Consider the following 27,862-nt stretch of genomic DNA (forward strand, 5'->3'; position numbering starts at 1 on the left):
CTTCTGAGCAAGTACCTAGCACGCTGCCACAGGAATATGAAATTCAAAGAGAAACCCCCGGATCCTCCCACTGACATGACCACTGCAGCACCGGGCAAACCTCCGCCTGCTCCACTCCTGCTAAACAGGTGAAAATAGATTTAAGAGTGACAGTGCCACGGAGTCTTTGATTTTATTTATTTTCTGCTGTGTTTTACTTGCATCTATTTGAAAGAGGGAGTGTAAGCACAAAACATTATTTTATTTTATATGCTGGAATATGCAGAAAATAGATTCAGATGTTAAACAAATTTCTTCAAGTCAAAGACTGTTGCATATAATTTCATTTTTGCTTGATGCAATGTGCATAAATTTAAAGATTAAAACTAATAAAAAGAGACGTTTTCATTTGATTACATTTTATATGATGGATTATGCAGAAAAAATAGAATTGGGCTGAAAGATCGATTGTGTTATTACCTATTCAGGTTGTGTATCATGTTTTAAAAAAGTAACTAAGTAACTAATTACTTTGAAAATTAGTAATCAGTAAAGTAACAGGATTACTTTTGTGGAGAAGTAATCAGTAATTAGTTACTAATTACTTTTTCAAGTAACTTGACCAACACTGATTGTACATATGTTGACATGATTTAAACTCTGGCCATGTTTAATATAAACTTCCACCATTGTAACAATGCATACAGTGCTATGCAAAAGCAGTGAGCCGGCCCTTGTCTCTTGACATATGAGAAGAGTTGATGTATTTGAGTGATTTGAGATTACTCATGTGTGCCCTTCTTATTTTGAGACATTTCACTGCAGCTTACTGTATATGAATGACAATAATGAAAAGGATAATGGGCTCCCTTTTCATAGCTTTGGGGTTGTTAAAACCATCTAATTCCTCACTGACTGGTCTCCTTTAAATCTGTGATGATTCCAGTTGAAAGCTTTGGGTGAACAGTTTGCCTCGTAACAAGTTTATTCTGAAATGTACAAAAGTCTGAAAGTTTGCTTTGAGCAGGCTTCTTTTCATATGTTGATTGTGTTGTCATAGTCTATGAACATACAGTTCATAACATGCTGAAAAACCGTTTTTATCTGCAGAAATTAGAGTGCTTTTTATTAACTTGGGAACTTGGATAATAATTAGGGCAGTATGCAATAAATAATTTTGCACACAAAGTAACTTGACAAATAGAGCCTTAATCCTGCCGTGGCTGTTTGGAAAAAAAAAAAATCCCCTGTGCCTCATTTCCTGCTTCACCCCTCCTTACCTCCGCTTTCACTCCCCTCACTGCCTCCCACTTCTTTCCCTCTGAGACTGAGCCGTGCTTGACGGCGGTGGCTGAGGTTTGGCGCTCTGCTCCTCCAGCCCACGCCTCAGCTTTTGCTCCAAAACCATCTTTTCCATTCATTCCCAAAGGGATTGAAGGGATGGCGGGAGCTAGGTTAATTTTTTTTCTTCTTCTTCCACTTCTTCTTCTGTTGTAAGATGATATAACAAGAAAGGTTTTTAATTTTGTTGACCAACCAGGCTTTTTTGGCAGTCTGAAAAAGAAGCTGCAGTTCCTCTAAAAAGCATTTCCAGCTGCCCTCTTATCATCAGTTTATATCTGGATTCATTTCAGCAAACAAAAAATGTAGTCACATCTGCCACTCAGCAAAGATTTTCATTCTATACACATCTATAATTTAGATTTGCTAAATATATGCAGTAGTAGTTCATGTTGCTTCAGCTTTGAGAAAAGCGTTAGAACACGAAGCTTCCATCTATGTATTACAACCTGTAAATGCTCCAAAGGTTAGCTCTAAATCAGACATTGGTACTGCCGAGGTGACACAAATAAAACCAGCTTGCACACGTTACACTCTGTGTTAAGACTGAGTTTAAAATTAATGGCCTACTTTACAGCGGGCCAACCCATAAAACAAACCTAGTGATAAGTCAGAGAACACCCACCCCTTTCTCAAAGCCTTGCCTCACCTTAAGCTCACCTGAATCTCTAAAGGTCGACTGTACTGACACACACCCATAATTTAAAAAAAGACGATCACCAGAAACGTTGCAGAAAAGTTTATGATGACTTCCAAAGTACGTAATTCTTTCTTCAGTTTCATTATGCACAACATTAAATTCCCCTAAATCCCTGACAGAATACAAGAGACATGACCTTATTCACCACTATTGTTTTTCAGTTGATACTGCAGTAATAAGGTTGTTGTGTAAAACTCATTATTTTGTTGTCAAAACAAATAAAAGTGAAGGAGCGTTAATAAAAGAAGATGACACTTTCTCCAAGTCTGTTGTTACAATTTGACAATTTATTGTGATGGAACATGAGTTGAACAAATGAGATATAAAGCAATTAAGATCTCTCAGTCTGGAAAAGCCATTTCTAAAGCTGTGGGACTCTAGTCAACCACATTGAGAGCCATTATACGCAAATGGCTAAAACATGGAACAGCGGTGAACCTTCCCAGGAGTGGCCGGCCGACCAAAATTACCCCAGGAGCAGCTGTGACTCTTCCAAGAGGTCACAAAGGAACTGAGAACAACATCCAAAGAACTGCAGACCTCACTTGCCTGATTTAAGGTCAGTGTTCATGACGCCACCATAAGAAAGAGACTGGGCAAAAATGTTCTGCATGGCAAACGCTTTTTCACACCACTGTATAAACAATAGCTGAAAATAGTCTAGACTAACTTTTCAGTAACTATGACCACTATAACTATGGCATTTAGATATGTCGGCATGGTCAAGATATCTGCTTAGGTTTAAGCTAAGCTAAGACAGGCTAGTCTGAGTATCTCACGAACTGTTGATTTACTGGGAGTTTTCCACACAATCATCTCCAGAGTTTAACCTAATATGAAGGCAACAGTAGCTCAAATAACAACTCATTACAACCAAGGTATGCAGAAGAGCATCTCTGTACACGCTGGAAGCAGCAGAAGACCATGCCGGGTGCGACGTCTGTCTGCTAGGAACAGGAAACAGACTAGAGTTTGACAGGTTCACCAAAAATGGACAATAGGAGAATAGAAAATGTTTCCTGGACTAATGAGCCTCCATTTGTTGAATTCTGTTTAATTCTGGTTTTTAAACATCAGAATGAGTTCACTGCCCTGATATAGCCTCCACAATCACCAGATATCAGTTCAGTAAAGCACTTTTGGGATGCAATGGAACAAGAGATTTGCATTGTGGATATGCAGCCAACAGATCTGCAGCAACTGTGTAAAGCTATCATGCCAATATGAACCAAAAGTCACAAGGGGTGTATCCTGCACCTTGTTGAATTGGTGCCATGAAGAATTAAGGGGGTTTTGAAGCCAAACAAGGGGTGTATGCACACTAATGAAGAATATTTAAACTGCACACAGCATTTCTCAGAAACACTGCCACAAGGCAAAGGTGTTCAAAATGCAAACCTCACATCAAAGATGATAAACTAAGTCTAAATGAAATTCTTTTGTAATGTGAGCTCAGATTACATATTATCTTATATGTGTTCATGACAAACTAATAAGAAACCTTTAAGCAAACGTCTAAAAAACCTGCATTCTACCCACTTCTATTCTCATGCATTCAAAGAGCTGAACTGTTTAAATGCTTTTATTCCGTTCCACTACTAACAATATTCCGCTTTAGTGGTAATGTGAAGTTATCTTGACATACAGCAGTGACCTTTTTAACCTTAAGTGACGTAATGGTAGCAGCCAAAGTGTGATTCAAATTTATGTCATTATTTCACGCTATAAAGTCAGTGTTATGATTTCTGAATGCACTTCAAGTGAATCTGAATTTCTTGAACTGGAGATCCATTTTATTTATTTATTATTATGAGGTAAACCCATAAAGCTAACTTTTAATAGTATTTATATAACCGTTTTAGTTATGAAACCATTTATATATTCTTAAAATTACTCAAATGAATCTTGTGTTTGTGTTCTGTCAACTCCTTTCGCTCTGGAGCACACTGAGCTTTAACAGAGAGGATAAAAGTGAAACTGTGGAACAGATCGTTAGGGTGTCACTTGGTCACCTTTGACCATCTGTCTTTATAGCTCTGCCTCTGAGCTGTCAGAGTGATATAATGGGGTGAGGTTGAAGGTGTGTGTGCAAACGAGAGCGAGACAGGGAAGTGTGGACTGAGTTAACATACAATGAGTCATCGCTCGCTCGCTCATCGGCTTTTACAGTCTTGCCTATGTAGGTATAGTGTGTTTGCTCTGCAGGGTGATTAGATACAGTAGGCAGGGTTACAGAACAAGGTTAAAAAGATGTAAATGTTAAAATAAAAAGGCTCATTGTTGCCTTTGTCGTGTTGGCTCAATGATTTATTAAATACTCAAACTGGGAACCAAACCAGTGTGTTTTGTGGAACTGGTCCAAACTGCGAGAGCAGCAGTGTGATTTTGAGAACTGGTTGGGTGACTCAGTTTACGGATGGATTTCTTCTGTTAACTCTTTGATGGTCAAAATGGGTATTTACTCCTGTAAGGTTTGTAGGCCATTCATTTCTGAATGGCCTGAAGCAAGCAAACCTTCAGCTCTAGTGAAGAGTTTTTGAGTCAGCCCACAAGATTTCCCACCTTACTGTGAAAACTTTACTCCTTAAAAATTCTATGCAAATAATTTGTTGTGGCAAAAAGCATACTGTGCAAAGGTTTAACGCCTGTATGTTTGTCAATATGCAGTAAAATAAATTCATCTTTCAACTTCATATAAAATGCAGTAAACAAAAAAATTCAGTGGGCTCCATTCACAAAAGCTGAATGCAAACATTTACTACACATTTCTATGATGAAATATCTTCAGAGGCTTGACTGTGTTAGAAAGTTTACTCACACTTTTGAACTTTGACTGATGAGCCTCGATTTGTTTAATTCTGTTGGTAGGGTTTCGGCATAACTGACATGAAAGCATGGCTCCATCCTGACTTGCATAATCAGTCCAGGCTGGTAGTGGTGAAATGGTCATTCCCAGTGGTCATACTTTGGGCTCAAAGTGGTTTTTAAACATCACAATGAGTTCGCCGCCCTCCCTCATATAGCCTCCACAATCACCAGATATCAGTTCAGTAAAGCATTTTTGGGATGCGGTGGAACAAGAGATTTGCATCGTGGATACATGACCAACAGATCTGCAGCAACTGTGTAAAGCTATCATGCCAATATGAACCAAAATTATTATTGTTGTCATTCCATTTTGGTCAAAAATGCTCTGAATTAGGTTTAAATTCGAACAATAAGGTATTAAATTATGCTTACAGGATACAAACTACTAACTGAAAAAGGTTTTTTTTTAATAATTGCTATGAGTGTCTTTCATCTGACCACATGCTCCATGTTCCCTTGTTTTCTGTTCTTTCTAATTGCCTTGGTTTTCATATCGACTCAAATAGAAACACTTAGGAAAGCTGTGCTTTTTTCTGGCTTCCTCCTCAGACACTATTGTTTCATTTTCTTCAGGCAGACTTTCTTCTGCTTTTTTGTTATTGTTTTTGCCTTTGTGGTGCAAGCTTTTCTCTTACAAAACCATCATGACTTTCTCCACTTCACTTCTAGGTAAGCTTGTTTCCTCAGAAGAATGATAACGTGGCGGACGTGCAGACAGTGAGCATGAGCCTAATTCACTATTGTGTGTGGTGTTAAAACAGAACTGGCAGTTGTGCGCGTTTCATGAATCAGGTGGTAATTTTGAGCCTTGTAAGAACATTTCTACACACATATTAGTGAATGAGACCCAGTGTAAACCATCTGCCTTTTTTTCTTGCACATTGTCCCACTTATGCTACTGAATGAATATGGGACCAGTTTAGTATGGTATTTACATTGTGGTTTTCTAGTCTTACTGCCTGCTTAAAGCATTTTAGAGTAGTACATATAGATGCATGTGTTGATATATCTTTATTCTATACACTTTAAGACCTTTATCTCATATACATGGCCAATTTCGAATTACCAATTAACCTTAAAATGTCTTTAGTAAGACACAACATGAAAACTCCACAGAGAAAAGCATCAGTAAAGTTTAAATCTTCTTGCTATGAGGAGATGGGGCTAACCACTATTAACTTCCTGTGTAGTGTAGATGTACTAAATGTGATGATATTATTTGATGAGTCTTCATATGAAATAATTCTCACAGCCAGTTGCCATCTTCTAGACAACTTTGGTGCATCAAGTCAGTGATAAAACAGCAACAAGATGAAGTGAGCCTGCTGTCAGTTAGCAATTCCTAGCAATCCGTTGTGATAACGTGGCAATATATTGGATTAAACTGACAAAAGTCTCCGGACATCTACATGCGTAGACATTCACATTAAACTAAAATTGACAGAACACCTCACAGATCTGAAATAAAAATTCAGAAATTCCTCCACAAATACTGACCTGTTGCGAAGACACGTGTTGTAGATGAGCTGCGCTCATCAACACAGAGTGATTCAAAATGAGTGCAACGTCTCTATTAGATGGCAGCTATTTGTAAACCTTTGCCAGTCTGTCTCAGAGCGGTTGCAGTCAGTCTGAGTCCAACCGCAATTGTTTGGAGACAGGTTGCCTCCCACAGGACGACCTGTGCAGTCCCCTTACAATCCAAAGTCTTTGTCAAGAAGTTGATGGTTTCGTACCAGTTGACCAGTTGGTCATCGCAGCTACTTAAAAAATGACAGCAAAAAAAAATTCAGTGCAATCTGTGAGCAACCACCGAGGCTGTTGCCTGATTTTTACTCTGTGACGGAGTCATAAAAAGGCTACATGCAAATCTGTGAACAAATGAAAGTGATAGGTGGACATGTAGTGCATCACATTTGTTATTCTTTTTAATGACTTATTTATTTATTTACATTTTCCCCTGAAAAGTATTTCATAGTTTCTTTTTCCCACAAATGAAACATAACAAACTCAGAAGTTTTCCTCAACACAAAACGACAACCTGCAAAGACATCAAGCCGATATTTCTTTAAACTAACCTACGTCAGTGTTCTTGTCTTCTCGTAGGTGCACCTAAAAATAAATTATCTTCCTGGTTTTGTAACTGTATGACTGCACAAATAGGTTTATTGCTCGAAATGCAATTACCATCAAGCTGCTGGCACATTATTATCAAAGAGTACAATCCACTTCCACAGTACATAAAACATTACATAATGTAGTCTTGTCAGTTTTGTATCTAACTGATATTCTAATCACGAATGCCTGTATTGTGTATGCTTTTCATTTCCTCCTGAAAACCGAACTTAAAAGCTATAAACCAGTAATGATTAACTATTCCAATCACAGTCCCAGTATAGATTTGATTACTGTATAGCACCAAAGTACAGAGTGACTGAACAGAGACACACGACTCCTTAATACATTTTCCAGTTCCTGTTTTTCTGTAGACAACCTGTGTATTGTGGGGGGGTGGGGGACAGCAGAGGAAATGCCACTGCTAGCATGGGAGAGGGGTGGCCACCTCACTCCATCACTGAGGTGAGCGGGTTTAAACCACAGTCGGCCTTAAAGAGACCTCAAACAGAAACAAAACTCACATCTTAGGGCCAAGTTAGTGTGTTTGGGTCTGTAGGAACAAAGAGGGAGAAGTCAATCATAAAGTTTCGTATGCAGCCTAGGGAAAAAGTAACTGATTTTATCAGGGAAGCGCTACAAATCCTTTATAATGAGGATGAATTACATTTTTTCTTCAGTTTTTTCTTCTTAAGTAAATGCAGTTCAGATCTGAGAACATACCCCTGGGGTTGTTACAGGTACTTTTCTGGCCGCTGAATAGAGTCCAGAGTAATTTTCCAGTTTATGAGAATATTTTCTGCTTTGAAAATGATCATTTTAACATTTTTCTTGTTTACAAAAGCCCAAATGAACCTCACATATCCAATTAGCATTATTTTCTCTGCCCTTTTTGCCTTCGAAATGTATTAACGTTAAACTGTGATTTGAATTCTCCTCGCAGCTATTGTGTTTATTATCTCATTTTTAATATTGAATTAAAAACAATTTTTGAACATTTGTGCACACGGCGTCTAAGCTGCAGCTCTCTGGGTGAAAGTTACGATGACACTGGTGAATAGTCATTTAAAGACAAATGGTAGCCTGAGGTAAACAGCCAGTAAAAAAGCATTGAAGATGGATCCCAGTTTCTGACCAAACTGAATTTTCATTTTCAGAAATAGAAGATGAGTCGCTGTGTGAGCAGTTTGTGAGAAAAGCAAAAGATTTCCTTCCTTTCTTATTCTGTGAATTCCAGCTAAGGTAACACTTCACCTCTTTGAGATTTGTCACAGAATAAGATTCATCTTTGGGCTTTTTGGGGGGGATTCTGAATGGATTTGTGTAATATTATTAGTATGTGTCTTTTCATTCAAAGAAAACGTACTTCACACAGAAGTGTCAAATGATTTGAATGATAGACCAACTTCTGATTTTCAGACAGAACTCTGCACACTGTGCTTCAGAAAATTGCATAACCATTCTGGAGGATAGATTAAGATGGAATTAAGGGCTCTCCAATCTGGCAGGAGTTTTTTTTTTTTCCCATAAGTAAAGGCTCTGTGTCAGAGCCAAATAAAATTACACTGTATATGTGTTTTTCTTTCTTTTGTTTTTGAATTGGCTATTTAAATATATATCTGCACCTATGACCTTTTGTCATATTTTATTTAAATGCTTTCAAATAGTAAAGCTTCTTAAATCCACCACAGCATCAGTGCATGGATGAATGTAGTTTTCCAAAAGTGGTGTTGACATACATAAGAGGTATTGTGAAACAGAAAATGTGTGTACATAACGAATATGAAAGCCCCCGCACTTTTCAGTATGGCAGATTAAAGGCTGTTGATGCATGCGTGAGCAAGCAGTTTCACAATGGTGAGTTAAGCTTCCAATGAGCCTTGTCATTGTGATACACATCTAAGTCCCTACATGAACTTGTTGTGCAATTCATTCTGTTTTTGAACCTTTACATCTGTCAGTCATCTTCTGAGCCCAAGCACTGAGCAAAACAGTTAACCAAGACTAAACCTAAATCTAAGTGTGGGGGGAAAAAAGATTTTAGTTAACGGCAAAAATAAAAACTAGACCTTAGATTAAATCATCAGTGTGACAAGGAGTTAGTGCAAACTTATTGGAAATGGGATATCTATGCGACTGTTATTAGCTTTCTTAAATCTTGCATTTGATAAACACACCACAAGCTACAATTAAAAACAAAAAATTAAAACTGAAACTAAAACATACTAAACTGATATTTAACATTTTTGAAACAGTAAAAACTAAACTGAAACCAGGAAAACCCGCTGGTTTGGACACAAACGGAAACTTAAATGAACCGAAGATAAAACCTTAAAACTAAACACAGTTGTAAATATAAAGAAAACTACAAAACAATTATAACTCAGGCCCCGAGTCACTCGTTTTGAAGCGGGAAGGCATCAGATGGAGGAAAAAAGCTATTTAAGTTGCATTCAAATCAAACAGTGATGACATTTTGATGGTTGTTTGCATACATTTCTAAAACGATTGAACAACACCCACACACCAGACCAAGGGGATCAGCTTTGACTGTTTAAATCTCAAACATGCAGCTAATTGAATTTATACTGTTTTACTGCAGCCAGCAAAGCTGCACTGTAAATCTCTGTCCTGTATTCTCCTTTTAAACGTACGGCGAGTCGTTTTTTGAGTTTATTTAACGGAAAAACATCGCCGTTCCACCTAATCGCATTTTAGGTATTTTGTTATTCGGAGGAGAAGAGAATTCATTGGCATTCATGTGCCATGAAGTGAAATTTTACTTCATGTCTGCTCCTTCAGACTCAAGATATAAAACGGTCCCCTTCACCAAAGCGATAACTCGACTAGCATCTGGATAAAATGTCACCCTCTTCCTCCTCACCACAAGCCTCATCTCCTGAGCCGAAGTCAGGGCTCTAACACAGGAAAATGTGCTTATTTATTAGACCCTCTCGTCTTCTGACAGCAAGCCAGCTAAACAGCAACAGCTGGTTATAAGCTAACATTATGCTAGTTAATGTTAGACTTGATTGCCCTGAAGATCACACTTTCCATCTGATTAATAACACTGGGTCACAGGCATTACATCTTTTACTGGAATGCAGTCAACTCAGGTATGACATCACGCCCAGTTTCCAGATCCAGATTCCAAAGTAAAAGGCACACAGCATAAATACCCGGGACTCCCCATCGGCTTTTAAAACTGAAGACGCCTCTTTGATCGAAGGTTAACATAAAAAGAAGCCCAGTTACCTGCAGCTCAGATGCTTAAGACTACCATGACCATGATGACTGAGAGCCTAAACAGACAGGAACTGAATGGGCACCTGATAACTCAAAGGCGATTTCTTCAGATTTAACCTGCTAGATTGGTTTTTAAAGCCAGCAAAACAAGTGCAAAATGCAAGATTTGCTAAAGTTTCTACTTTTTAATGTGCTAACTTGTGCTTTGACAGATTGAAAAGGACTCTGATGTGCTTGTGGCACAGCAGGCCGTGCAATGAACTGATCTGAAATAGATCATCTTTCTGTCTTTCTATTTTGTTGACTTTCAACAACAAATTATACCCTCCGTTAGAGCTTCATAATGAGTACAGTTTCAGATTATAGTGCTATAATTATCAAAATAAATGATGATAGCTTTGTTTACTATCAGAGAGCTGTTTGCAGACAAACAAAAACACACGCAGTGCAGCTCCACACTCGCTCAGAGACCCTGTTGTCCATGAAGGGAGTGGAAACACAAGAGCCCTAAAGTTTGTGTGCGTGTGTATGCGAGTGTTTGTGTTTTGTTAGTGAGTGAGTGCATGTTTGTGTGTAAGTCACTGGGGGGATAAAGAGTCATTGTCTGCAGCTGGTGCATCCCCCCACTCCTCCTCTCTGCAGCTGTGAGGAAATCAAACGCTGCTCTTTTCCCCCTCTCTGCCTCTGTCACAACCTGCTGATGCCTTATTAGGTCATTCATGGTGAAACGTAGTGACGGTTTGTGTAGCAGGTACACCAGTGAGCAGGCAGAGATGGAAGAAAGCCCTGCGTGACACCTCCACGAGACCCCGTGGCAATAAGAACAAATATATTCTTCTGTATCCCATTCACAGTCAGAAGTGATTGATGGTGATGATCGTCCAGGGCGTTATATAGAAAGGTACAGAATGATATGTGACTACACTCATATATATATACGCATATATACACCCCTGTGTGGTATCTCTCTCTTTTTTTTTTTAAACTTTCATAATCTGGGGTGGGGGTTTGTGTGTGTGTGTGTGTGTGTGTGGGGGGGGGGGGGGGTCCCCAAATGCGAGCCCCCCAGGGAACCAAGTTTAATAAAAGTCATTGCTACCCTTCTTTACTAAGATTGAAGTTCTCATTGATTTATTTTTAAATATTTCATTCACATGTCAACCAACTGTGCACAAGCTTCAGGTCCTCTTTACTAGAGGCTTTGCATAACTCTACTTTTCTCATTTAAATACTCCAAAGGTGTTCTATTGGATACAAGTCAGGCAACATACTTCCACAGGTCATAGTTGAACTATTTCTTTTTTTAAAACTCTTGTCTGATTGCATTGTGTGCATTTGAATTCTGTCAAGCTGGAACTACAGTTTTACTGGTACCAGGCCTCCGGAGACTGGGAGCAGTCTGTTAGTTGGTGTTTTGGTGAATCCAAAATCATTTGGATTTAAACTGGCACGTTTGTGATGGCAGGAAAAGCTGCAGCAGTTATTCTGCCTGGTATTCAAACCCAGGACTCACTTGCTGTGAAGCAACAGAGCTGTGTCATCTCCCCAACACCTTTTAAACTCATACAGCTGTGTATCATTGCACTCCCATCTACGTGCTTCAGTGTCAGGAGTATATATATTCTCTGTGATGGCCCAGGTCATGTTAAAGCCAAAGAATGTGCATCCATTATTCATGTTCTTTAGCGACCTTTATTTTTTTTGGGGGGGGGGGTGTCAAAGAGGAAGAAGTTTTTTGGATTTTTTTTTTTCTTGGAGACCGTTCACAGACGATGACTGCCCCTCTCTGAGCGGTTACAGAAACTGATTTCCAGTAATAACCTCTGTGCTCGTACTCATCTGTTTTTCACTGCCAGATTGGTCAAATTCTCCATGGTGTGATTTTCGGAGGATAGTCTCTACAGCTTCCATTGGTGAGATCATCCTCATTTTATACCTCCTCATTAGTACCACACAGCCCTCAGTATTCTTGCCCATCTTTGTGAAATCTTAACGTGAGATATGTTTTTAAATTCCTCCGACTGTTTTTCTCCATTTGAACCCATGATGCAAACATGCAGTGAGACGCAACCCAGTGGTCCGATCTTATGATAAATCTTTTTTTTATTACCTTTTTAATGAAATTGGGCTAATTAGACATTACAGACGTACTCTACTTTGCTTCGATATGCAGATGTGTATGCAGATACTTTTTGTTTAATAGTTATGTGACACTCAATTTGCTTAACACAGAAGATAAAAACATCCCCTGTAAGTTGTACAATGCTTTAAGTCAGTAAAAACAGCTAAATCGAAATTTACAAAATCAGTAACATAAAGAAAAAACTTCAAATCGGTAACATAAAATTGTTACCTTAAGCTGTGGGTATTTGGCTGTAATCATTGTAGGTTTATGGTCTAAAGGCTGGAAAGGGTTTTTCAGGTCCACCTTGGCTGCTGCAGCAGAAGGGTCTCATCCATGTGTACAATCAACAAAACATTTTTAAAGACAGCTGCTTTTTGACTGGAGAATATTATATTACAACTATATTTGAGCATCATGACCTTTAATTAATGTGTGTATTTTTTTAATTGTTGTTGCCAAATGGGACATATGTCACTTTAATTTTCCATTTTAAAAATACCAAATGTTATCATTTCCCCTAGCTCTAATTTCGAAACAGAGTTTGGCTGAAATATAAATGTCCTCTGTGGTTTTGGGGAGGGGGGGGCAGACAATTATTCACACCTACAGGTAGTTAACTTAACACACATGTCTTCGGCCTGTGGGAGGAACCTGGCTCCTGCTAGATGACGGGTAACCACCACACTGGTACTGGTTTTTGATGTCAGATATGATTTTGTGATATGTCTTAGAAACTATAAGGCCAAACTGGAAAAAAAATCTTAGTATTAGTAAGTAAAGTCAACTTTCTGTTAGTAGTGTGTCCAGTAATTTCATAACTAAACCTGTGTAGATGCACAGAGTGAGTGGGCTAATGTGTTGTGGAGACTAAAGGAAAACTGACAAGAGTTACTGCTTGGGCACGAGGCCCAAAGGTCTGACGCCTGATGATTTATTAAAACACAGAGTGCCTTCAGATTATTAAATGAACAGGATAAGGACCCGAGAACCTAAATCACTCAGTTATGGGTACACGCAGAGCCATCATTTCACACAAACAAACTAAAGACTTGGTATAACTGGCCACAACTTATAACTCCATTTTTATTACATTTCTGCTGGTTTACTGAAAACAACACTGTATTTTTAGATGTATTGCTTTTGGATGAAGCTGTGATAATTAGAAACTATCTGTGAGGAATCTTCCGCACTTCCGTGATACAGTCTGTTGATTGAAGCTTTATCTTCAAAACTGATATCTGTAATAATGCACTCAGTGATCAGTTTATTTTTACAACACGAAACGACGGGCCTGCCACAGAGATTATCTTTACAAAGCTCTAAAATATGAACATCCGGCACTGTGTTTATTACCGGTCTATGACGGCAGGCATCATAAGATTAAACTTTAAGGAAGCACAGCTACAAATGTGAAGTGTCCCTAATAAAGTTGATACCTTACAACACTTACACCAGTAGTTACAAGTTAACTTTGAGCACATGTTTGCTTAAAGGGCTGAACCTTCACTGAGTGTTAAAACTGTAAAATAATCTCGGCACAAGGTCCTTTGGGATGAGAAAGTAGAGGCTGAAAAAAGCAAAAAACAAGGGGAATGACTCGGGAATAAACTTTTAATCCCTAAAACATCATTCATGGTTCCACAAGGAAGTGTTTTTAAAAGTTGCTTTTACAATTGAACTCTTAAAAAGCAAAATTAAACACACAAAAAGACTCAGATTTTAACAGACTCAAAGGATACAGATGTCCACCAGCGTTGGAGGACGTGGGGCTTTAATTTGTAGAATTAGGTCGGCCTTTTTTTTTATTAATTCAGAGTATAAGCTACAGAGAATCAATGAATGGATAGTATGTTGTGAAGCTACACTGAGCTCCTGTGACTCTAAAGCAGCTCTGCGCCTTTAAATCTGTGCGCTCCTCCCTCTCCTCAGTGACAAGCCTGCAGAGCCTCTTTAACGCATCCAGTGGAAATGACAAACCAGAGGCGCTCCACGGGCCAAGCATGTCCAGTAATAACAGTAATCATGGGCTTTAGCATCATCGGCTCATCCGGCTCTCACATCCCGAGAGAGTAACGAGGCTCATTTGGGCCGTTTCGTCGCTCTGCGGACGCGTCAAAGTTGGAGCGAGCTCACCAAATGGACGGTCGATGGACTGGAGTCAAACCTCCGCTTCAATCGGACTGAAGGAAGGAGGGAAAGAAACCTCTGCATGTTCAAGTTTCCTGCTCCCACCGGAGGGGCATCGCTGCGTGTGTGTTGGATGTGTGTGCGCGCGTGTGGAAGTGTGTGTTGGGTGCGTTGCGCCCTCAGGAACAGCAGCAGGAGCAGCGGTGGCGGTGGTGGTGGTGGCCGCGGGAAGGGAAGTTTAGCGTCGTGATTTTTTTTTTCTTTTTTTTCTTTTCTTTTCCTCTGTTCTGTTGTGTTGTTCTCATGTCACAGCAGGCGACAGGAGGATTAACGTTTCACTGATGAGAATTAATCACCCGTGGGGATGCTCTGTGATCGTGACTATGACGATGATGTCGAGTAAGAGCGTGGAGTGGCTGCAGGAGGAGCTGGAGTCCGGGGCCAGCTCTCTGCTGTTGCTGGACTGCAGACCCCATGAGCTGTACGAGTCCTCGCACATCGAGTCGGCCATCAACCTGGCCATCCCGGGCCTCATGCTCCGGAGGCTGAAAAAGGGGAACCTCCCCATTCGCTCCATCATCCCCAACAACGAGGACAAGGAGAAATTTGTAAAGAGGTGCAAGACGGACGTGGTGGTGCTGTACGACGAGGCGACCTCGGAGCGGCAGGAGTCCGGGCTGGGAAGCTCCGTGCTTGGGCTGCTCCTGCAGAAGCTCCGGGACGACGGGTGCAAGGCTTTTTATCTAGAGGGTAAGATCAGATTGCTTTGAATCTAGAGGTTTTGTTTGTGTTGTGGTGCCTTTTAATTCATAAAACTCTCACACTACTTCCTCTCCAAGTGAACTGCAGCAAATTGCTTGAATTTCGCTCTGATTTGATTAACTTAGACAGTCCCAGATGAACTGGACGAGTGTTGTGGTAGTGTCACTCACTACAATTAATGGCAAAGAAAGAAAGACAGTGAGTGTAAATCACACTGATTTGTCAGACCTGGGATGCTGCACTTAAACGCCACATTAAGTGAGTTTGGTGTTTTTGGGGGGGTTGTGGCACGCCTGGAACAGATTGTGTGTTAAGGCAGATTTTATCTGGTGGAGTCACATAGCTAAGCTTGAACAAGCCACTCCTATCAGTAGCTTATAAAACATTATTGCATCGATAAAGTGTTTGTAGGGGGGATTTGAAGGGGGTTAAAATGTGGCGCCACTTTAGATAAATCCAGCTGTTCTCATCTGTCCACACACACACACACACACACTTGATCAACACTGAATGAGTTCCGCATATTAAAATAAAGTGGCACTGTTACAAAATCAAAATGTGTAACAAATCGGATCCAGTGTCAGAATGAAGTAGCTGTTCGACAGATGTTTCCTGCTTCCGACCAAAATGATCGCTTTTATTTTTACTTATTTATTTATTAATTCGCAAAGCGTGGAAATTATTTAGAAAGAAGACACGCGATAACAAAACAACGTAATTTGATCGAGGGAAAAAGAAAGAAGAAGCAGTTTGGAATGCGGCGTGTTTTCAATTAAACGCTGCAAGTACGGCCCCGCCATGTTGTGCTCCTTCAGGAAAAGACGAGCGGGTTTTTTTCATGAATGAACACAGAAACCAGGACACGACGACGCGCTACGAATAATCCCACAGAAAAAAAAATGAAATAAAAAGGTGGAAAAAGCGGACATTATTTAAAAAATGACAGATGAAAGGCGATGAAATGAGGTGTTATAACCATAGCAGGGAGGTATTTAACCACGAGATGATAGAAATCTTTGACGGGAGTCACAAGCCTCGAGCTGCCATTCACAAAAAGTCCGCTGAGCTGTGTAGTGTTGTAGCTGACTGTCCTGCTCTGCTGCTGATTCTCCGCAGGGCTCAGCTTTTCTCAATGGAGCCACATCTGTCTACATTGTCCCCCCCCCAATCTCAAACTGACGTAAATGCCAACTTATTATAATTTATCTGTCACGGGTGTGTGTGAAAATATGCCTATGGATCCAATAAAAGGGTTTTTACACACGTAGAATATCACGTGCAATTCAAAGTTTAATACCGCCTCTGATATCTGAAGCAACTGTAATCAAAAAGAAAGAGTGTGAAAAGATTTTCTTCATTTGGCCAATTTTAGCACCAAATTTTTCTCAGATTATTTGGACCCAATGTTAATTTCTTCTTATCCAGGCTCATGTTAAATTACTCATACCTCCTGCCTTTGGTTATGCACAAGGTAGAGTTTTAAACCCCCTCCTCTCCTCACAGTGAAATTGCTTTCTTGGCTTTATACTAACATGTTTTGTTTTTGCTTGTTTTTCCTTTGTCTTCATCATGCTCCAGGTGGCTTCAACAAGTTCCAGTCAGAGTACCCAGAGCACTGCGAGACCAATTTGGACTGCTCCTGTCCCAGCAGCTCCCCACCAGCCTCCGTCCTCGGTCTCGGAGGGCTCCGCATCAGTTCCGACTGCTCAGATGGGGAATCGGACCGCGAGCCGGGCAGCGCCACAGAGTCGGAGGGCAGTCCGCTCCCCAACAACCAGCCTGCGTTCCCCGTCCAGATCCTGCCCTACCTTTACCTGGGCTGTGCCAAAGACTCCACCAACCTGGATGTGCTCAGCAAGTACAATATCAAGTACATCCTGAACGTGACGCCCAACCTGCCCAACATGTTTGAACACGAAGGGGACTTCAAGTACAAACAGATTCCCATCTCCGATCACTGGAGCCAAAACCTCTCTCAGTTTTTCCCTGAGGCCATTTCTTTCATAGGTGAGTGGAGAATGCTGTGCAGTTGTCTCAGATATCCGTCAGGTTATTTTAGACAGATGTGTTTTTGGGTCAGGGCAGGGATCTGAAGAAGTTAAATTCATTATCAATCAGTGTGCTGGTTGGGCCCAAGGTCTCATATTTAAGAGGCATGTTTTGTCAGTCACAGTCCAAAATCCACATATTAGATTGTATAATAACTAGAAAGCACTTAGAGCCAAAGAACAAAGCACTGTATGAATGTATGTCAATGGATGAATGTGAAAAAGAAAGAAAAAAAAAAACAGGGCTTTAAGTGCTCAATTAGAGTCACAGAGTTACAAAAGTGCTATTTAAGTACTAGTCCATTTAGTGCCGTTATTATCTGCTCTTTATTGGTCACTTTGGCTGCATTTATCCAAGATTTTAATCATAAGTCGTGCATATAAATAGCTTCTTTGGAAACAGTTTAAGACTGATGTTAGCGCGGTTTTGCTAAGCCTGCATTTCACTGTGACTGATAAAACAGGAATTTAAAATCGTAGAATGAAAAGGCAACTCTGTGAATAAAACATGGAAATGGATTCTTTGAGAATGAGGTCACGCTGAAGATAGAATGAGATGAGGACTTTTTTTTTTTTTTTTGGTCCTCATCTTGTCCCATTTTCAGTGTTTCCCATCATTCCCGTCATTCCTTCTCACTTAATTCCCAGAGAATGAGTGAATTCCCTCGCCGATGAGTCAGTGCCAAAGTCTTCATGCATGTCTTAGATTGTCCAGACCACCGACTCTCCCCCCCCGCCCCCCCTTTTTTTTCCTTTAGAGTAATGATTCATTGTAGGTGGGAGGAAGTGAGACATATGCCAGAGCCAGAGGTCGTGGCAGATTTGGGTCACGCTGATGTTAAATGGAGCTGGCTGTAATAAGCAGGGATTACAGCGGATCTTTTTTTGTAAATAACAGGGTAATTATGGGTGAAGGAGATGCCGATATGACTTCACACTGCGCTGCTGAAAGTTGCAGTCCCTTAAATGCCTCAGATTATTGTTTGTACGTGCTTTTTCTTTTGTGAACGCAAGAATGCAGAAGGGGAGGGATTTGAAGTTTCTTGCATAAATGAAAATTCTTACATTACTGCACATGCAAAGCACGAGTAAAATGACGTAATCGGTTAAAGCAGATGAACTGCCGGTTACTTATTCGACTTCTGAGGCTTCTCGAGTTGGTTTTTCACTCGTCGGGCAAGGATTTCTGCCCCCGTCTTCGTTGCGGAAAGTGAGCACACATCACATATAAATTTAATTTGGCATCGCCTTGGCAGCCTGAGCTCATGAGCCGACTGACCCCAATCCTACAACAAGAGACGCAGGCAGTGAGAGATGAAAGAGAGAGGAAGAAAAGGAAGGAAGGAACGGAGCACTTAACTCTCACTCTAATGGCCTGTAGAGATGCGAGTGCAAGGGCTCGAAACTGATAGGTGGATGGATGTAACCGGTTAATAATGTAAGATGCTTTTTCTGTTCAGGTTTTCCTACAGACCGAGAGCTAAAAAGCAGAATGAAAAATTACACTGTGCCGTCAGCGACAGAGGTCACTCTGGATTGAAAATATAATAATCTCAACGAGGCACTTCTGATTTTTCGTTTAGATAGTTTTAGCTGCTTGTGTTTATTAAGTGTTGGTGGACTTATATCACAGTCCTGCACCCAAGAATTAGTGGCAACTGTTTCTGAAACTGTTTCCTAGAGTCTACCTATGGCCCGTTTTGCTCAACCATCAAGAACGTAAACACATTTAAATCAAATTAGTGGGTGATTTTTACTTCTTATTTTTAAAAAATTGTGTAGTACTATTTATCTGTTTTTATCTGACCAACAGTTCAAAATGATCCATCTATCTATCGATCTGTTTCCTTAGTCCAGCTGCTGTCGGTAGGTGGCTGGAGGCTGTCCCAGTTGTCACAGTGTGAGAAGCAGGGTAAAAGTTAGACAGCTCGTCACATCATTCAGGCTCACATCCACGGCTCATTTAGACTGACCAGATAATCTAGCATGCATGTGTCTGGACTATGGGAGTAAATCAGAGTACCAGGGGAAAACCACAGGGTGAACATGCGAAAACTTAAATCACAGCAGCGTCAAATGATAAAAGCCAGTCACGTTTGCAAATGTTGGTTGATTTAATGACTTAAAAGTACCTCAGAAAGTAACTCAGTTTTCATGATAGCCACAGATTACTGTTTGTCAGTCTCGCTATGACAACACGATGTTTTTCAAAAGCTTCTCTGCAAATTAAAGCACTGTGGGGCCACTTCCGCTGCAGTATGACCCAGTATCAGGCAGGTTTTGTTACTTGCTGATCTAGTAGAAATAATGCCAGCTGAGCATTTGAACCTTCTCAAGTCCCGGAGCTCTCCAGTGAGCGAAAGCCTGTCTGAGGTACACTTGTTTCACTCTTTTGCCTTCTTTTCATCCTCAGACAACAAGCTCTTTGGAAAGTCTGCGTTATAATATATAGAGAGAAATGTTTCCTTCTGATTCATTGATCTTTTTAATTCTCAGCGTTGCGAATGAAACACGGTCAGTAGTCATGTCTCTCATTCGTGTTCTCATCTCCTTGTTCCCTCCTTCCTCCTCAGACGAGGCGCGCTCCAAAAAGTGCGGCATACTGGTCCACTGCCTGGCCGGGATCAGCCGCTCCGTCACCGTCACCGTGGCTTACCTGATGCAGAAGCTCAACCTGTCGCTCAACGACGCCTACGACTTTGTGAAGCGGAAAAAGTCAAACATTTCCCCGAACTTCAACTTCATGGGCCAGCTCCTTGACTTTGAGCGGACGCTGGGTCTCAACAGCCCCTGCGACAACCACTCGAACTCGCCGACGCACGACCAGCTCTTCTTCACCACCCCGACCAATCACAACGTGTTTCAGCTGGACACCCTAGAATCCACATGAAAATGAGGGTCTCAGTTTCATGTGGATTGCCCCCATTGCAACATACGAGGATTTGGGGTGGGGGGCATGGTGGTATTGTTACCATGTCAGCAAGTGGCTGCACTGCAGGAGAGCAGCCAGTTTTAATGAATGTTTTAGCCTCCTGAGGCTCGTTGTCCGAGAGCCTGACCACGGAGCAGCGTTGACGTGACAGGAGGAGTCACGGATGCCACGTTAAAGGAGGTTTTTTTTTTTTTCAACCCAGAGAAGGATGCTGTGGGTTAACAAAGCCGTTCTCCCTTATCAGCTCGTAAACGAAGAACAAGGGAGGTTTAACTTGACTGAGAAACTAAATGATCGCAGCAGGACAGACAGCTTCATACAAAGATAGGAACACAGAAAATCTTTAGCGCTTGATTTATAAGATGACTGCATCCTCCTTGTCTCGGCTCTCGAGCCGAGGTGACTGGTGCCAAGTGGAAAAGCTGGGATTTGCTCATAGGAAATCTCGCTCTACTGAATGTAGAGTTTTTAAAAACCAAGGAATTAACTCACACACACACGATATAAACACAGTATGTATGTTTGTACTGTATGTATGTTAACGTACATAGCAGAAAATGTATGGGCAGTCCTTAACAAATTCAGTATGTCTATATGCATTTTTGTATATTTTTATGTACATTTACGCACAGATCTATACCTTATATAAATATATATATATATATAAATATATATATGAATACATAGAAATCTTATCTTTGTCCAAAAATTAATCCAATCCAATAATGGCTTAAGAGATTGTAAAATTAAAGTGGAATGGGTTTTTAGGTGTTTTTTTTTAAGTTTTGTTTTTTCTTTAGGTTTATGACCTAATGCAGTTTGCACAGTGGTGTAGCCATTGACTTTGTTGGCCTGTGCTGGAAGCAGTCAGATAAAGAGACATTCAGAGAAGAGGAGTGGAGAGGTCAGTCCCAGGCTGCGACGAGTCCTGACAGCTGCACGGCTCAGCGGGGAGGGAGCAAAAACTGGGCCCTGAGCAGAGGAGCAGGGATAGGGGTTAAAACAAGCAGCGGGCTGGAAGTAGGGCATGGGGTTAGGAACTGATTCACGGCTGGAGATGGGAGAAATTACTCCTGCGTGTTTGACACTTGGCCAACTGTTTTCGAGCGCGTTTCCCACTTCCTTCTTCCTTCCCCATATGACTGTTCATCCAGTTGTTTCAGTCAGCTGTTCTGAAGATTTTAATCATTTGTTTCGTTTCGGTCAAAAAGTCGGTTTCGGTCAAACTTCCTCAGTTATTGATTTCATCACCACAGTTGTTCCACCAGCACGTTTTGCCAAAAAGGGTTACTCGGTTAGAGGTTACGGATCGGGGACAGGAAGTCAGTATTAACATTTCTGGGTCACTGAGGTACTTTTTGGGCAGATCAAATGTATAACCTGCACCCCAAAGTTTTGTTGGCCTACATCAACTTCTTGTGTGTTTCAGGACCCGGGGGCGGCAGGTTTACCTTGGTCTCTGTGTTTGGATTCTGGTCTGGTTGACTGGGACTGGCTTCCGCTAGACTTCACTTACTTCAGCAGTTTCACGTCCCTTAACAGAATTGGAGGAAATTGAGAGGAAAGGTCTTTCTAAAAACTAAAAAAAAGAAGGGATCACTCGTTTTTGTCAAAGACAGCTGTGTCTGAGTTGATTCACCCCTAAGCCTTGGGTATATTATTATATGAAAGCTATATTAAACACAAATGAATATCCTACATAGAGCGAATATTAAACAGATCTTTATTATTTTGTATACCAGAGCATGCTGTGGTGCCGTATGCTCTGTAACAGTAGACTCAACCACGGGTTGGACGTTACTTTACCAGGTGGAAAGACAAATAATGAGGACCGTTTTATTTAACTGCTGTTGCTGCTGAACGCAGCGGCGCACAGCATGTAGTCAAAGCGTTTTCTGAGACGGCGTCCGCATCTGTAGCACTTCAGCAAACTCGCGGGGATTTTTGAGAAAGACTCCAAACAACACCGCGCTAATTGGACTTGTAGGTACACTGGGCCTCATGAAAGAACATTTTCTTCTTCGTCTTCTTCGTGCATGAACGTGTTATAATTGCACAGCTGAGCCTGATGTACACCACCTGTTAATCAGAAAGTCTGCTCCTTAAGTTGAAACCCCCAAAGTTTACTTTTCTGTTCCAGCTTTCATGCTCAAAAATGTTCCTAGCAGAGGGTCACGCTGCGGAGATTAAAGTCTTGCTGTCGGAAATCAGCGGACAAAAAAACATAACAAATATAGCAATGTCCGTAATTACAATCACTGGGAAAAAAGAAGAGAAATAACTTGCTATTTGCAGCTGTAATCAGAGAGCTGTATGCTCCCAAAAAAACAAAAACACCCTGCTAAAGCAAAGCAGTCCAGGTGGTGTTCTGTGCCAGGTGTAACAGGGGATATGTTTAGCTCGACAGGGACTAGTGTAAAGATGCTGAGGCAGCTGTTGTTAGGAAACAGTGACCCCAAAAAGCTGGAGGTCACGTTCATAGTTTTGCTCATGCATTGAACAGAATTCTGATTTTACAAAAGTAGAAATGTTGTGAAACCTCATAATCTGCAAACTGGTTGTTTTTCATATTCTATTTAACGAAACGAAAAATGAAAAGATGAGATATGTGTCCAGCTTTAGGGGTAAGTGGTAGATGCTGAGGTTTGTTATCGATCGAGCACGCTGTCGGGTTAGAGTTAGAGATCTCATACAAGCGGTTTTTGCACGAGGTCCAGTGTTCACAGCAAACTGCGGAAATTAGCATTCAAAGTCGGGATGTGGACGTTTGTCTAAACAGAAACCACGAACGGGGTTTTCTGCGAGCACAGCAGGGGAATCTGAAGAGGGTTGGTTTTAGCTGGCCTTATATAATCTTTCTAACTTGTTTCTAATGCTGACTGTTCAATACTCTTTGTATCTCACTTTGGAAAACAAAAAAAAAACATTGTGTAGAGAAAAGAAGAAAAAGTTTGTTATCTGTTATTGGAATAAGAGCACGGTAATAACAGACTACAAGCTGTCTTTTTGCCGTAACGGGTCACACGAGGTCCTCTTTGTTACTCTGCAATATATCAAAACACCTTTTTTTGCAGTATTTTGTAGATCCAAGACCTCAACATTTTTAAATTCTCTTCTTTTTGTACTATATCTATTCTATATAATTCCACAAGATCCAGCTCGATTTATGGCTTATGGACTGAAGTAACATTTCTCCTGGGGTGTACAAAATATAGGGCCAGTGTGTCCAGTACAAACCTGAAAGACTCGCACATTTAAAGACACACACACACACACACATATACACAGACTGCTCCACACAGACAGAGCTGTGGTTCAGCATGCCAGTTATGTTCACAGTAGGTCCTTACGCCAACCTGGCTTGAATAACTACGGTGATTAAGGTGTTTTTCCTTCTTGGTTTTGATATAATGTGCTCTATGCTATTCCTGTGGCCTTTCAATATGAATATACTGTATATGTCACAATATATATATATATATATATCTATATATATATATATAGATATATATATTTGAGTTTATATGCAAAAGTTCCCACATACAATAGGAAAAACACAGACTTGATCACCCTGGGATTGAAATATATTTCAGAACAGAGCTTTTCTATTTAAAAAGAAACGATTGACTTCAAGCTGCTTTCTTGTGATTTTTTTCTTTCTTTCTTCCGTGTGCGTGTGTGTGTGTCTTTGTAACAATGAAAGAGAAATTAAGTGTTTTTCTCTGTTTGTAAATTTGCCAGATCACGGGAACGGCCGTTTCTGTGTCCTTAAACTTGTAGCTACATCTTGGTGAGATTGTGCTCTGGAGAGAAAGGTGTGAATGAGCAAGAGGAGGCGAGGAGTGAGGCGTGAAATACAAAGCGAAAGAAAAAGTGAATGATTTAAAAATGTTACCTCAGTGAGGAAATTTTCAGGGATTTTTTTGACAATGCATCTTGCATCGTGTTACAGCTTCAAAGTCACGTTGAATAGCTGTTTTGTATTGTGCTGTAAACAGTTTTTTTTTAAAAAAAGATGCAATCTGTCTGTGTATAAAAAGAAGGGGCGTGTTAACTGGGGCAGTTTCACCTTTCTGTCTACTGAAGGTAATGCGATTGACCCCACGTATTGTACAGTATATTGAATCAACACAAGACATGTTTATACCGCAAATAAATATTGAAATATTTTTTTTCTTTAACATGCTTCCTCTTTATTTCTGATCATCAAAATATATTAGAAATGACCTGTGAGTTACAGTGAATGAAGAACTAGGTCTATTTATTGTTGGCTTACATGGAACTTGTTGTTTTAGATTTGCACCAAGAAATTACTTATTACTGTTAGTCACCGGTTTAAATATGAAATCTGAAGATTAAGATTTTTACCTGATATCCTATGCCTTATAACGTACTTATATTACATATAAATTATATGTAATTTATAGAGACTGAACCTAATGTTTACATTTTAAAGGGTCAGTGTCTCTAAATTACATGAATTAACACTAAAAAAAATAATCAGAAAATCATTTGAAACTGATATTAAGCCTATTCACCTTGAAAAAGACAAAAAGTTTTCTGACGTTTTTTATGATGTATTGCTAAATAGTCAACGAATAACATATAAATAGTTTGTTTATCCCAGAATTAGCAAAATTCCTGTTTTAAAGCAACCTGTAACAAATTAACTCAACTAAAATAGCTCAGTAAAATTAAATATGTAAAGTAAGTAAGAGCAGTTGAAAAAATATTCAAAAGAAAAAACGTAGTTAAATTACTGAAAATTCTAATAAGATGAAATAAAACAAACTATCAGGGATGTCATCAGACCCACTTTCCTATATCTTTTAATACCGAGACTCTGAAAACTATTTTTTGGTATTGTAGATGCTCATAGACAGTGTGAAAGGTGAACACAGCTACCTTAATTTCAAGTCCCATTAAAAGTCTTGAGAAGAATATTTTCACCATAAACACTTTAGTTTTTAAAAAAAAGAAAAACAAACCCAGATGTTATGAGGAGGGACAAATTGCTCGTGTGTTTTTAACCAATTAGCATACCATAGATAATCCTCCTTTTTAACATTGCATCACCAGAATTTACAAAATAGACCAAAAATTAATCAGGAAAATGCTTACAGACTCCAAGACAGAAAACACTTTCCCCACAAACTTCTGTAGGACCAGAAACCATCTGTAATCTGTATCTATCGCCATCTGGTAGCCTTGTTCATGTTCATGTTTTATGTTGTTTATCTAGGCACAAGGCTTCAATTTATCCAGGAAATGGTGAAGCCAAGGTATGCATACAGGGGCTAGCCTTCTATGCTGAAGAAGACAAAGAAGAATTTTTCCTTTTTTATAACACAAAACATGGGAACGTCTTCTATCAACTTCTCGTGATAACAGACAGAGTAAGGGTTTAAGGATTTTGAGGTCGAGTCAGATGACCAAGGGGTGATGACTGGTTCACAAAAGGTGACAAGCAAGAAATGTTATTGTGCTTTGTAGGCAAAAGTGGTTAATACTTCCAATTTAGGGAACAGGAAAAGATTCATGTTAAAAACTCAGCACTGTTCAAAGAATTCAAGATGAATGAGTTATTAACCACCAGTGACGAAATATTTCAACAGTCAGTGTTTTTTAATCTTGCATTAGTGTTAAAAAAAAATTAGTCTTGAATGATTAGGGATTCATTACTCTGGCAGGGCAAGTGTTAAAAACTTCCCTATCACTACAACCAGTTTTCACTTTTGGGATGACAAATGATGCTCCGTCACATTCATCTGAATCAAGATGTTTGATTTAAAACGAGACCGTAGCAACTGTTTGTTGTTTTTCTGTTTGTTGTTTTTGGTTTTGCTTTGCATAAGACTTCCCCTCATCTTCTTCCACAATCACGCAGACACACACAGACACACACGTACACACACACAAACAGGTTTTTGTTGTTCTTGTTGTTTCTTTGTGGTGGTTTTGGAGGTTTCTAGAAGCTGCGTATCCAGTTGCTTAACTGAAACTCTGCCACTTCCTTTTCCATACACCGCTGTGTGTTTTATGTGCTGTAAAAATGAAATGTGTCTGCGTTTAACAAGAAAGATGAGAAACACTGAAGCCACTTCAACCACTTGAACAGCGTCTAGAGAAGGGATGTCAAACTCATTTTACACAATTGGCCACATACAGCCCACGCTGATCTTAAATGTTGTTTTTGTTTTGTTTTTACCGTGGACTCGTTAGTATTTGAAAAACTGTAATTTTCCTGTCATTTGATTTTGTATATGTGTTAGTTAATTACTTATATGTAGTATGAAGGGCAATGGGAGGGGTGGGGAGTCTTTATTAACAGGAAAAGCTATAAAACCTATGAAACATCCAGTTACATGCAGTTAAGAATTCACAAACTGTGCACTCCTTCACATTTTCTATAGCTTTCCGGTGGACTGGATTATAGTCTTGGGTAGGCCAGTTCTGGCCCCCAGGCCTTATGTTTGACTCCCGCTGGTCTAGTGTGAGATACCACATATCTGTAAATAGGAACATTACCTATTGTACTTATCAACATTTCTGTTTTTCTTGTGTTTTATGTGGCTTTTTTAAATGCTAAATAATATAACTCCCCATAATAATCCTGCAAACTGCAAGCAGAAAGAGTCTACAATGCTTTATAAGCTGTGTATGCATGTGATCCCACATAACCTTTCTTCTCTTCTCAATCAGCATATAATAATGGCACATGCGCACACGAAAGCAGGACAGAGAAAAAGGAAGCGAGAAGAAGGGTTTGGTCAATAAAAGTGCTTCTCCAAGAGCGCTGTGAGCCGAGCTGAGCCGGCTATAAATATCTTCCTCTTTTTCCTCCGCGTCTCCTCCAGCACAGTCTTCGCTTCGCCTCCCTCCTTCCACTGTAGCTCTTTAACGACAGTGGAAATCAGTGAAAAAATGACAAAGTGAGCCATTCACCTCATGGTAATTCAGACAGGATATTACAGTGACAGAGGGAAGTGAAATAACGGAAATTAAGGCCCATGTTTGAAGAGAATGGGGCGAATGATCGACACTGCTGACAGATTACCTTCTGGTTTCCTGGCAACGCCATGACAGGGTTTCCTGCATGAACATGATCACCAGGATAGTCTGAGTAACAGGAAATATTCCCCACTCTGATTTGAAGTAATTAAAGCTGAGAGTTTATCATAAACTTGAACGGTTAAAGCAATTAATCATCAGCTCGGTGCCGCTTCCTGTCCTATCCTTTCTACTGAAGCACTCCTGTGAGTTGAAAACATGTTTCACATGGCTCACAATGAAGCCACTTCAGAATGACTTCCACATATACATATTTGAACAAACAAGTAGGTTTTCTCTCTAATTAGTTCATTTTTTATAACTAAAATTGTCTGGTGCAGATCAGGTTACAGGTTGAATATTTTCTGTAAATAAATCCATCAGTAAAAGATTGTTCCAATCATTCACACCCAAGTGATGTTTCAAGCAAGCAGCAAAGTCAGCAACTTTAAAGTGAAGCCAGTGTGGAAGTGTCAAAAACTCCCTTTCCTGCGTTAAAATCTCTGGGGAGGCTGTAGGAGGAGGTAAAGCAGGTCATCGACTAATCGAGTTTGATGGTTCAGTTTCTG

The 27,862-nt window shown here is 40.1% G+C and overlaps 2 protein-coding genes across 2 annotated transcripts in view; one reads left to right on the forward strand and one right to left on the reverse strand.

Moving 5' to 3' along the window:
- sirt4 (sirtuin 4) overlaps positions 1-27,862 on the reverse strand; it is a 700,781-nt gene that overhangs the window by 127,775 nt on the left and 545,144 nt on the right. The gene's annotated exons all lie outside the window — the stretch shown is intronic.
- On the forward strand, positions 13,286-24,421 carry LOC116313650 (dual specificity protein phosphatase 7). Its single transcript, XM_031731414.2, has 3 exons — positions 13,286-15,251; positions 16,842-17,270; positions 19,885-24,421. Exons 1-3 carry the CDS (start codon positions 14,843-14,845, stop codon positions 20,199-20,201), a joined length of 1,155 nt encoding a protein of 384 aa, XP_031587274.1. The 5' UTR covers positions 13,286-14,842; the 3' UTR covers positions 20,202-24,421.

Source organism: Oreochromis aureus, linkage group 5 (genome assembly GCF_013358895.1).
Source record: "Oreochromis aureus strain Israel breed Guangdong linkage group 5, ZZ_aureus, whole genome shotgun sequence".
NCBI classification, from domain to species: domain Eukaryota; kingdom Metazoa; phylum Chordata; class Actinopteri; order Cichliformes; family Cichlidae; genus Oreochromis; species Oreochromis aureus.